Source organism: Patagioenas fasciata, chromosome 5 (genome assembly GCF_037038585.1).
Source record: "Patagioenas fasciata isolate bPatFas1 chromosome 5, bPatFas1.hap1, whole genome shotgun sequence".
Classification (NCBI taxonomy): domain Eukaryota; kingdom Metazoa; phylum Chordata; class Aves; order Columbiformes; family Columbidae; genus Patagioenas; species Patagioenas fasciata.
This window is the reverse complement of record NC_092524.1, coordinates 46,761,753-46,774,592: the sequence shown is the minus strand read 5'-3', so window position 1 is coordinate 46,774,592 and position 12,840 is coordinate 46,761,753. Positions and strand designations below refer to the sequence as shown.

Below are 12,840 nucleotides of genomic sequence, written 5' to 3'. Positions count from 1 at the left end.
CTCCCAAAGATCCTGCGTTTGCACATTTTCCCACAACGATGGCTGAAAGACAGAGATGCTGTGGCTCTTAAACGTGACAGCAAACTTCTCTTAGAGGAGGATTCATTGCTCAAGATGCTTTTCTCACCCAGGCTCAGTGGTCCTAAGAAGCTCTTATGGAAGAGATATTTGAAAATATTTATCCATTCCTTGTCTTGGCCACAGCAGCCATATCGTCTTCTTCCCTTCCCCAGCTATCTATGTAACTGTGCTGAATGGTTGTGTGGTGCAGAAGGGCAGCTCCTGCCTCTACCCCGTTGTGCCTGAAACAAGCCACCTTTGTTCACTGGCTTCCCCTAAACTCCAGCTTTAGCTCTGAGCCCTTTTAAAAAAAAAATTGAGATCTCCATCACTCTGGAGTGATGACCCTCATCCCCATGAAGCTACACCTCCTACTTCCTTTTCACCCTCTTCAGTATATCTATATAGGGAAAGGGTCAGGTTTTGCATCACAAAATGTTGGGTACGAATCCTTCCTCTATCTCAACGGGATCATGAGTTTTTCTGTGCCCAACTTCTGAGGGCAGGACAGCCTGATGTGTGCCCAGGGTCCCCACCGCACCATGAGCACCTACCCACCACAGGCACACTGAGGCCCGACGGATTGCCGTGCCCAAGTCACATCGCCTTCCTTGAAAAAATCTCAGCTGCAGCATGAACCGTTCCTTTACCTGGTCCCTTTTCAATCTACACGTCTGAATCAAATAAATTATCTCCTAAGAGGGAGTTGAGAACTTATAATAGACACCAGCTGCCCAACCTCTTTTAATCCATCCAATATTAGACTCGTTAGTCACCAGGATAACAATCCTATTTGCAAATCAGCTACCTTTATCAGATAACCAACAGGACCTAGTACAATACCTATTAGTCCAACAACATCCCCACCAAGATATATAACTGCTTCTGTACAAAAACCTTTCTTCTAATCCTTCTTAAACTCAACAAGACTGATTGGCTTTTATTATTCATGAATTAATTTTTAACTCTTGGTCCAACAGGGGAATTGAATTTATAACGTTTTGCGGAGACTGAAGCAAAGTAAGAGTATGTTGAAAAAGCAGACTAGCCAAAAGCAGGTGTTTTTTCTTCTTTCAACCAACAATTAGAGGGGCTTTGGGGGGGGTTGTGTCTGTTTTTCCCTAAACACTTGAGAGGAAAATTCTAAGGAAAATTCTAAGGAAAATTAGTGTATTAAAAATGTATAAATACCACATCACTGTACTGTAAGAGCTTTTGCTTTTTGTTTCATAATTATGTTATTTCTAAAAGGCTGTAGAATTAAATGTTTTAATTCATAAAAATAAGTCCACTTGAGAATAGGAACTCAAGAACGGAAATTTTGACAGAGATAGTCTGTATTATTAGAGGAGTAACGATCACGGGCAGCGATTACAGCTTATAGTACTTTCTGAAAGGACAGTTCCCTAGCTGCAATTGCCAGAAGAAAAGGAAATACTCTGTTTTAAATTAAAGAAAAAAAAACACCAAACACACACACGACAAATCAACACTTCTAAAAGAACAAAACAGAGAATGGTCAGAAGCACTGTAGGTGTTGGAATTAAAAAAAAAAAGAAAAAGTATCTCAGTGTCAAGTAACTTTCTGAGTGAGGGATTCCACAAGGGGAAGCACACTATATTTGGTACCTTTCGAAATCAAAATCGTCTGAAAAACAAAAAAAAAGGAGAAGAAAGAGAAGTTTCCAAAATAACCAAAAACTAAACAAAAGGAAACAACAAATTCCAAACCACTGACTTTTCTCGCCATGGCACTTGAGCCCAGCTTTTTCTCGACACTGAATCTATGCCTGGCACACAGTTTTCCAAATTCCTCTTTGATACTTTATTTAAAGAAAATCTCTGTTACTCATTAAAAATAAAAAATTCCAATATGCACTGATTTATAAACAGATCTAACTGCAGCCGTTTAGTAGCACCTAGCTCTGTATAACCCATAATTATTTATGCTCAAGACAAAAAGCAATTATTTTTTAAACACAAATATTACATACAGTATATTTGTACAGCATTCTACATTTATAGAACACCTTCTATGCAAGGCTATCAACAGACTTACAAACTTCAATTAACAAAGACTCCAAATAAACTTGTGATGAAGACAGATATACCCATGTTTTTTTAATACATTTACATATGCATGCACACACAGAAATACGCAAGCATGTGCAGAAAGGTTTGTATATGCGTATAAAGAGACACTGTATGGATAACTGTTTAAGTGAAACACTACATTACACAATATCGAATTAATATGTGGTTGTATATAAAAATGTATAATTCATATACATGCGTTCTGTTAATTTATAGTATGTGCACAGGTATACAAAAACAAGCGTGCACCCGCACGCCCTGATATACATTCATCCATGCACTTACAGATCTCTGCACACAAGAAAACTGCTTCATACTTTGACAAATTCTAGTCCTCTACAACGTGCTTGGTGCCACTGCACAACATGTATCAATTACTCTGAAGGAGACACATCTGGCATCATCTAAGTAAAGTAAAACATATGGACACATTGACAGTCTTAAACATCATTTTCAAAAGACCACATTTGCTACAATCTGTTAAGGCAAAAAGAACCCACAAGAAATAAAGCCAACGTACTCCACGAAGCCCAAGCACCGAAATGCAGGCTCCTGTGTCGGCATTTCCATGGCTGTGAGCGTGAGCCACAGGTGTCCCAGCACTGTGGCCCCCTCCCTGCCCCAGCCCGCTTGGGCTGCGGGGTGGGCAGCACAGCATCGCCTGTTTTATACAGGTTTGTGTGTGGGAAGCCCCGATCCAGCCGGGTACCTGTGCACTACTGACGAATCCGATAACAAAAATTGCCTCTTAAAGAGTGACAGGTGATAGGCACCAGCGTTTTTAGTTTCACAGCAGAATGTTTTCAGTATTGCCCTGTATCACTATCCGTCGTAGTCCACAAAAATGACCAAAAACCCCTCATCAACAGAAATACAAAAGCTACGAAGAAGCTGAATTACAGGAGCTGAAGTCCTGGATTTGTGTATTCTGAAGAATTAAATCACTCTTCTTCCTCTATAGCACTTTCTGAACTGTTAAAGTAGCTAGCAATCATATGCAATACATGGTCCCGAAACAAAAATAAAACAGTAGCTTCTCAGAATTTCTGTATAAATCAAAGCTCGTTTAAAAAAAAAAAAAATGTAAAATATTAAAAAGATGTATGTATTGAAAATGCACATCAGCTAACTCTTGTTATGTGCACCAAAAAATAAAAAAAATCTAAACGAAACCTCTGGAATTAGTAACACCCTATCTTCTGCACTGCTAAATTGCCGTGTGTGAAAAACTCATCTAGATAAGTATAATTTCTTAGATCAGGAAACAAATAATGTGTTCGAGAATGAGAAACTTGTCGGACTGACTGAATAAAAACAAAAGCAACACAGAAGACCTTACAAAAATAAAATCTGTTGAAGAATGATTATTTAGTGTCCTAATTTTCAGCTGTTTAATTTTTTAATATGTAATATGTTGTAAATCTCAGTGAGAAATTTGGTTTGTAATCATTCACGTCAGCACATTTAAAAAAATGTACTTGCGGCAACTGATGGAAAATCATATTTCTGTCTAATTTTCACCGAAGTGCTTACACATTCTTAAAACGATCGTCTCTATATGCAAAATCATAACAAGAGAATTGAACATTTTTTTAAAGCTGTTCTTTTGACCTTTCTCTTGAGTAAAAGGACAGCGACACAATACACTCACCAGCATTGTTCACAGTGACGGCTCCATCACCACAGATTGAGGGCCATTATTACTAAAGGGGACTTTAAAGTGCCAGCACAAAAAGGGGAAAAATTAGAAAATAACACTTCTAAAAACGCCATATATACAAAAAGCCTTTCAGAACAGTAGACACAGAGCAACAAGAAATCTTCATCAAAAAACAGCTGCAGTAAAACACAGACGACCAATTGAAAACAAAAGGTGCTACAAGAAATTATCTCCTGTTATGCGGGATACTCCAGGCTGGAGGTCCCACTTCCATCACGCACACTATAGGCTATTCTGATTTAAGAAAAACCTATAACCCCTAAAATACATGGTAAATCCAACATAATTTCCAGGAATGGGAAAGGAAAATCCAGACTGAAAGAAGGAGTTCTCATCAAAGGCTCTTAGCCTATCAAGAAGAAACTACAATATGCTTCCTTTTCCTTCTAAGCCTTCAACAGGATGCAATATTGGTGAGACGTCCTTACAGTCATGACAAAAATTGTATAAAAATGGTCACCCCTCTCTACATTTAAAGCTATTTCCTTTCACATACACAAAAATGCAAAAATAAATAAAACTCTGTCCAAAACAAGAACAGTCCTATCACAAATTTTATTGCAAATTTTATCTTGAAAACAAGAAGAAAACAAATAAGAAAAATATTCACATGAAAAAGCAAAGTAGCCCTCTTTTTTACTTCGTATGCACACATAAGTTCGTGACTTTATGAACAGCTTCTGTGTTGTTCGCTAAATCCTGATAGATCAGGAATATTCTTCGTAGAACAACAAAGTCATCCTAAGGGTGACTAGACTGAGACTTGCCAGGATCCCACAAAATGAACAGGATTTCTTACACATTTATTCCTCCCCCATTCAGAAAGAGAGTGCAAGAAAATTCCAGCTCAGCAGGGACACAGAGCCATCGCAGGTTGTGTGATAACAGCTTGCCACCTGCTTTTCGCAAGTTGTCTTTGCGAAGTGCAAGGGGCACTGAATAGTAATGTTGCCTGTGGTGATAGGAATGCACTGAACAGCTCAGTATGCAAAAGCACTTACTGGTACACAGTGCTCTTCACAAAGGGCATTGCAGAATGCTTTCCAGACTGTGTCAGAAGTGCTAGGAAAGGAAATATTAGCATGTGTGTCGCACGAAGAACATAAGCACTTGCCATCACAATAAAAGCAGGTATTAGCAAATACAGGTAAAATGCTGCTTGCAGAAAAAAACAAACGAAACAAACAAAAAACCAAACCAAACCAAACAAAAAAACACAAACAACCAAACAAAAACACAAACAAACAAACAAAAAAAAAACCACCAAAACACAACACCAAACTAACAGGAAACTTAGCAGCAGTCAGACTAAAAGGAGGATTTCTTTGCAAAAGCAACAAGGGTTAACAGTGGCATACAAGCTCCAGTCCAGTCAAGATAGGGTCAAATGATGTGCAGTGAAAGTTTCAAGTCCTCAATCCCCCAGAGCTTGTTTGCTAATTACATTTGCAATTACAAACATGACAAATATATTACTATACAATGCGTTCCACCTTGAGCAGGCATGTTCCTCCTCATGGACAGTCACTGCCAGCAGCCAGACTCTCAAGCACTGGAAGAATCAAAGTGCACTGTGCTCCAGCTGCAAGCATAATTTTGTGGGCATCTCTATTGCTCTGAAGAGACAGGGCAAAGCTTTAGAGAGAGGCTGCACAGCAAGGATGGAAACAAACACAGAGAAGAAGTTACTACAATTTAATTCCTATTAAGTAAAAATCACCAGGTCAATAGCTATTATTAATAAATAATACTAAATTATGTTCTGATCCCAATGACAGACACAAAGCACTTTACACATGCAAGCTGCATAGAGATGACTACATTCACAACTCAAACGCAGCTGATACCTAAAAGACAGAAAGAAATTAAGATTTTCCTGGTTTTGGCAAGGTCACCACAGCTGAGTACTGCTAATATCTTCTTTAAGTCCCTTCACTTAACAACCAACCATCTGATTCACAGTTTGCCGTGGAAGCTCTGATGTTTCCTTTCCTTCCCGCCCCCCCGGGTTCTATAGGAGCACTACCTAGGAACCTTGGACTAGATAGATGCTAAATTTATTTGCTCACACCGCATGAACTAAACTAAAAATCCTGTTGTGCTCCCTGGCTGTAAAGTTACCGTCAGTAGCTCCATGGAATAAAGAACAGGTCTGACCAGCAAGAATTGCCCAGTCTGTGCAATTGATAGCAGAATCGTTGACGTGCAACACTGGCTGCTGCTATGACCCCAACTCCTAAACTGTGGAGAGCAAGTTAGAAGAAGTGGGAGAGAGGATTTTGGCTTTTATATTGAAGCTTTGTCACCATCTTTTTCTACTTTTACAATTCCTTTCCTTAATTAAAATCTCTCTTAAGACATTTTACATTCTTTGGAGAAATCCTGCCATGCTCCCCACAGAACCTGTGAAATTCATCTCAGGTTTAAACCTTTTACCTTCTGCCTTCTTCCTTTCCCTAAGAGAGTTTGTACCCTTTGAGCCCTGGAAAATTTGGTACAGAGATCCACTGACACAATGCCAAATTCTTATTGAACTAAAATTACTTGAAGAATGCAGCTGTTTTCAAACAACACGAAATTCAGAGCAGTAGTAACAGTGCAGAAATGGGGCTGAGGAACAACAGCGGAAAAAGCATGGAGAGCAGAGCAGCGTTCTTTTGCAGAGGAAGAAAATGGGATGTGAAATGTCTGTCACAGCAACTTTCTCTGATACAATCTCTCCAAAGTCTTTCCCCTCTCAGGCTAAATGCAATAATTATTGATTACTTCAAATCAATACAATGAAAAAAATCCTATTTTTTAAATATATTGATCTTTCCATATTTTCTCAATAATTGATAATGATTAGATCATCTTTACTTCTACAAGTGGAACTGGAAGAGGGGGGAAAAGTTAATACAAATAAAGGTACCAATTTCTTCATCAGCCTTGTGGTCAATCAGCTTAGTGTACTGAGACCCCATTCTACAATGGGAACCTCGTCAGGAATCTGTTAACTAGGCCATTTCTCTTACAGAGTTATTGCAATTTATTCTGTCAATAAAACAAACAACTCATTCCCCATTCTCCCTAATTAACAACTCCTCTCTGTTCCAGACTTTCAGTGATAGTCAGAGCAGACAGTTGCATTCAGCTTCTCTGACTCAGATTTCCTCCCATTCATGGAATATGAAGATTTCCAGTAACCGCTGAAATCAAGTCACATTTCCTCAGTCTGGGCATTAGAGTCAGTGACAACAACTTTGTTAATTCTCTGCTGCAGGGTCCAGAATTTTCTCCTTCATTGATTTAAAATTCCAGTGTTATACCTTTCCATTTCTCTATCAAATATATCACTTATTCCCTTCAACTTTTTCCTTCTGTTCATAAAATAATTTTCATTTTTATCAGATCAATGACTCGTGTCTTTCTCGTGCATCAGAGGAAACAGTGTTAAGAGACATAGCATCTGGCAGGATGCCCTCATTTGTCAATGATTTTTATTTTCCCTTCATGATGGTTCCTTGGTCAGTTTCTGTCTGTCATGTAGAATATTAATTAGAAGCAGAGATGGCAATTTTGTAGTCCTATCAACATTTCTAGTGGCTACTATCATGAGGCAGAAAAAAATTCAGTGGGATGTGGAAGTTAAAACGGAAAAGTAAAAATGCCGTATTTCACTCACTCTCCTTTGAAACAGCCCGAGGTTTGCATATGAGAGAGACATAACACCAATATTCAGTATGACCATACATATGTATGTGCATATATCTACACATAAATATTTATAGATGCACACATATGTTTGTGCGTGAATATAATCACATCTTTTATATGTCAGAGTATATACATTTGTGGTGTCTGCACACACATTCTCTTCCCGCTGTACTGCAGACAGACGTTGTCAGTACAGTGTAACTAATGTATTCTCGCCATATGCCCTCACCTGAGCAACAAACTGCAGGTACAAATCATTGTCTTTGTTAGCCTCCCAATTCGAACTCATACAAAAGCTTCTTCCTGGGAGATGCGTCACCTACTCCAGGAATAATTTTCCCAAAGATCAGTACCAAAAGGTAGTAAGTGGTTGCTAAACAGTTGATTCCCACACAAGAAGTAAAATATATATGCTGCCTTAGGACACATGCACAGCGGGTCAAAATTAGGAAGAAGCATTTTCTTAACTCTCCCTGCAATATCCTGCACGGAGGGAATCCACACAACCCGCTGACCAGAGCTTCTGCAGGTTCCTGGTGTAATTGCTCGAATCAACACACACAGGTAAGTGAAAGGGAACTTTTACTGCTTGAGGAAGACAAATCCAAAACCTGAAGAATGGGATTAGCAACAATGAACTCCTTTGCTTAGTTTTTGTTCAGACTCTTCTTGGGTCTGACTGTTAAAAAATTAAGTTCTCCTTAAACTCCAAGGTGAAGGGAGTCACCTCTTCTCTCCTTTGCCTTGTTCGTTCTCTCTCTCTCTCCCAATAATTGTGAGGTGAAATACAGTTTCCAGGTAACTGTATGGATCACATATTGAGTGACCCCATCCACTTCTCTTCCTACATTCTACTATTCCTCCTATTTTTTCCTGTAGCTTAACAAACAACTAAACAAGAAGAGGCAGTTTGCAATATTTGTAAATTCACTCCTAATGTAATGTTTAATTTGACAAAGATTGCTGTCCACATAACTAAAAGCAGTATTAATTTTTTTTAAAGGCAAATAACTATAAAAATCTTTTAAATGGCTAGCAGTCAGAAGAATAAATCAGTACAATTAGGATAATATGCTAGGTGGCAATACAGGCACAAATGCAAGACCTGTATTTACATTACATGTACACAATGTAATTGTGTTAAGAGTGGGAGAAAAAATTGGCTAAGGGGATATTTATTGGGCCAACTTTTATCCACAGCTACAGGAATGCAATCTAAAATCTAACCTTAACAAAACCAGTAGGGAAATCAAATTAGTACCTGACACGCTGCGCATATACCTTTAAATATATTGTATCCTTAAAGCTTTTCACATCTTTCCCTTCTCTCAATAACTTTTTCCAGACTTAGTCATACTTCCCTGCATCATTTTATTCATTTTATATATATATATATACACACATATATATATAAACAGAGGTACAGAGGTTGAGGTATTTTAAGTGATATTTCTCTGTCTCTCCTTCCCAACCTCAAACAATGTAAAAGAGAAGGTTAGCTGGCACACAGAACCAAGCCAAACATTTATCTAAACAGAGAGCTCTGCAACAGTGTCTCATCTCAAAAAGCAGCATTCTCTGTGTACTGTAAAGCTATAGGGGCTCAGTGGCACTTCCCCCAGGGCCACCTTCATCTGTTTACTCAGCGGCCAAAGAGTTGCAAAGATGCAGAAGGTGCACTTGACATTACTGAGACCTGACTGAGAGCCCACAGGAAAGTAAAACAGGTGAACAGTAATACAACATTCAGATTACTTCTTACTATTTGCGTGTTGTTTGATTTCATTCTCAATTCCAAACGTAGAGGGGGGGAAAAAAGAAAAAGTTAAGAGACAATATAGGAAGTGATGAAAATAAGACTTTTGATTGTGGCGGTTTTTTTTTTTTTAATGAAAGTAAATGCACTTTCTATTTTTGCCTTAATATTAAAAGTCTCCCAGCGGCACACATAATACATTCCCCTTATGAAACTGTTTGTTTATTTTAAATTCAAAATGGAGCAGCCACAAGCGAAGCACTGGTGGGGAAAAGAAAATCACATGGGTTAGATTATTAATTTCTATTAACAATTCTAAGTCTAATTTTAATGAAACTGCTGGAAGCAGGGGATTGAAGGAATAAGAAATTAGTGTAAAGACAGAATATCAGGAAACAAGAGACAGAAATACAGATAAAAGACAGTTGTAATGAGGAAAGAGAGCCAGGTATCATTGTGGGTGTTTTGTTTGGTTTTAATTATTTTTATTTTAGTAAATACAATGTGTTCTTAAAACAAAAGCAATGAAATAGGCAAAAGTACTTCACTCCCACCCCCGATGACACCACAGGACCTGTGTAGGTGACACACGGGTTAACATGCAAATGCACAAAAGGGGACTCTGCTCAGGGTGAGATTTATCGGAGAGAAGAAATGCATTTTTAATTTAATTGCTCCAGTCAGCTGGATGCAAACGCTGAGAAGCTTTTGCCTTGTTTCCTAACTTTCCCAAAAGGATCAAACCAAACTTAACGAGCTAAAGTGATTTTAAACACATTACCAGGCACAGCCCACTTCGGAATACAAAGAGCAGTAGCAGGTGCTAAAGTATCGGCCACTGGTCCCAGCTCGGGATATCTGCTTGCCAGCCCTCCGACTCACGCCACTCTTGCCCTGGGTATGCTATCCAAACAGTAAACTGTGGGAAACTACATTTCCATAGGGCATTTCAGGTGAAAAAAGGACTGTTTTGTTGGGGGTTTTTGTTTGTTTTTGTTTTTAAATAAAAGACAGTGCTTCTGTGTATCTACTTCGTGTAATTTTATATGCACATCTCTTTACAGATACCTAGTAATTAAGCTAATAAAAATCCTAGCACGGATGAAAGTAAAACTGCGTAGAACGGACTGCCAGTGCTCACTGCTACCTGCCTGTTCCTAGGAGATGAAGCATTAGAGGAAGAAGTTACAAAGCAAGAAAGAAACAGACCGACACATCGACCCCCCCCAAAGCGCTCCTCCGCGGGCTGTGCCGCACCTGCCCGCGCAGACACCCGCGGCACAGGCGGTGCCCCGCGGCGGCGGGCGGCTCTGCGGCACCGAGCCTGCTGGACTGCGGGGTCGCTGCCCCGTCCCACCCGCAGCGGGACGCAGCGCCGGTCCCAGCCCGCCCCCGGCGCGGCGCGGCGCGGCACACTCACTGGTTGTGGTAGCCGAGCGGGTCGGAGATGCACAGCTCAGAAATGTCCATCACTCCAGTTTGAGCATTCCCGGTTGGAGGAGAAAACAAAAAAAAAAAAAAAAAGAAGAAGAAGAAGGGGAAGAAGGAAGAAAAATTAAAAAAAAAAAAAAAAAAGGAAAGAAAGAAAAAGCACGAGAGAACTAAACTGCAGAGGGAAAGGCGGGCAGGGAGCCCCGGGAAGGGGAGCTGGCCCGAGCCCGGCGGCGGGGCAGAGGCGGCAGGGCGGGCGCCGGGGAGGCAGCGCCGCGCTGCTCCGCTCCGGCACCCGCGTGCGGACACACTGGCGGCGGCAGGAGGCGGGCGGCGGGCGGCGCGCAGGACACGGCCACAGGGGATTTCGCCGCCCCGAGCCCCGCTGTAGCTTTAACGCCGGGAGACGGATGGAGACGGCAGGGCGGCTATTGGCTCCCGCGCAGGGGCTGGGCTTGGAGCGCGGCTGGGGGAGGCACGGCCGGGGGGGCCACCGGACTCGACACCGGCACCGCAGCGCGGTCGGCGGCACCGCGCAGCCCGAGCGCCGGTCGGCGCCGCGCTCCCCCGGGGAAGGCGGCGGGGCGGTCTGTGCCGAGGCCCGAGGGCAGCGGGGTGTCCCGGGCCGGGGCCGGAGGAGTTGGCCCCGCGGCTTGCAGTGCGACGCGGCCGCCGGCAGCGCGGGTGACACGAAAATCGCAGAGCCAGCCCGGTCCCACCACGGGAATGATGGCAGCGGCAGCGCACGCTCCCCTTGGCTCTTACTCACTAAGCTGTCTCTCGTGGGCACCGGCTGTAGAGTTTAGGCTTAAGCAAAACGTTGACGTGAAGGGTGCTCTGTGGATTACGGCTGCTCGCTACCCACCTGGGCATGCCAGCGGGCCTCTGTCCACCCAGACAGCAGTCGGCATGCACAGCAAAACGCACCAGTGTGCCACTTTGTACATGCATGTTGCAGGTGTCATTACACACAGACACAATACCGCAAACACACACGTTGTGCACGTGAACAGACCCGCATCTCACACTGACAGGGCCTAATCACTGTACTTAAACATCTGCTTTCCCATACACAAATACATGCAGGTAGAAGACTGCCCGAGTCCCATTTAAAAGCAGTGCAATTCAGATATCACTTCAGTGCGGCTTATGACACCAGACTGGAATAAACCCTGGCAGGTTAGATCAGAATTAGACATTCAGGATAACAGCACGTATTCCCAGGCACAAAACCCATAGATCTAGACCCTCAGAAATCTTCAGACGTCCAAACTGGCACATACAACCAACCTCATGAAAGACACATTTTCAAAGCTCTGCATATGTACTGGCTGCTGTTAAAGTCAGTGTGCTTTCACAATGCCTGCACACATTTTCACATTCATACAATTCCACTGCATATTTACAGCAATGTACCAATACCTATCTGAAGATCCTGCTCCACGTAAGCACACAAGCCTCTCCAGGCACATGCCCAGCACATGCAGGCTTGCATGGAAAGCCTGACTCACAGAGCTGCTCTACAGTGTCTATTTGTTCCTTGCTACCTACTCTCCACCTTCCAAACTGCACTCATGCAAACCTCACTTGTTTCTCTCCTATGCTTCCACTTCATGTTTAGATGTTCGCTGCTCAAATACATAAAAATATCCTTAAACAGATAGACAAGAACTAGAGGCCTTTTTTAAAAGAATATGCACAAACGCACCTGGATAAAAGCTTCATTCTCTTATGCCACGCAAACAAAAAGAAGTAAGAGCTAAGAGGATATTTCTTAATATAAAACCCAGAATCTAATTTGAGGCAACACCAGAATGAGTGTGTACCATAGTGAGACAAGCAAAGGACAGACTAGAGCTTTTCAGGTGAAGGGGACAATACAGCATAGAAGAAAATGCAGTGTGGTTCAGCTATAAGCATGAGAATAAACACTGACTAAATTACGTGAAAACTTTTCATACAATCAGTATGTGTAGAAACTCGAAATAGTCAAAAAAGACGAATGGCTGGATTCACAGCCAGTGTAAACTGTCCTTGTAGTTCAACTTCCTCACTACATCCTCTACCAGAGATCTTAACAAAT

At 41.6% G+C, this 12,840-nt stretch overlaps 1 protein-coding gene across 3 annotated transcripts in view; it reads right to left on the bottom strand.

Moving 5' to 3' along the window:
- ESRRB (estrogen related receptor beta) overlaps positions 1–12,840 on the bottom strand; it is a 132,393-nt gene that overhangs the window by 77,065 nt on the left and 42,488 nt on the right. Inside the window, exon 1 of one of the 3 annotated variants that reach the window (XM_071809474.1) lies at positions 10,747–10,834. The exons of the other annotated variants lie outside the window; for them this stretch is intronic. Coding sequence (XP_071665575.1) covers positions 10,747–10,796 — 50 coding nt within the window. The 5' untranslated portion in view covers positions 10,797–10,834. Of the gene's footprint in view, positions 1–10,746; positions 10,835–12,840 lie in introns of those variants that run through there. 3 annotated transcript variants of the gene reach the window in all.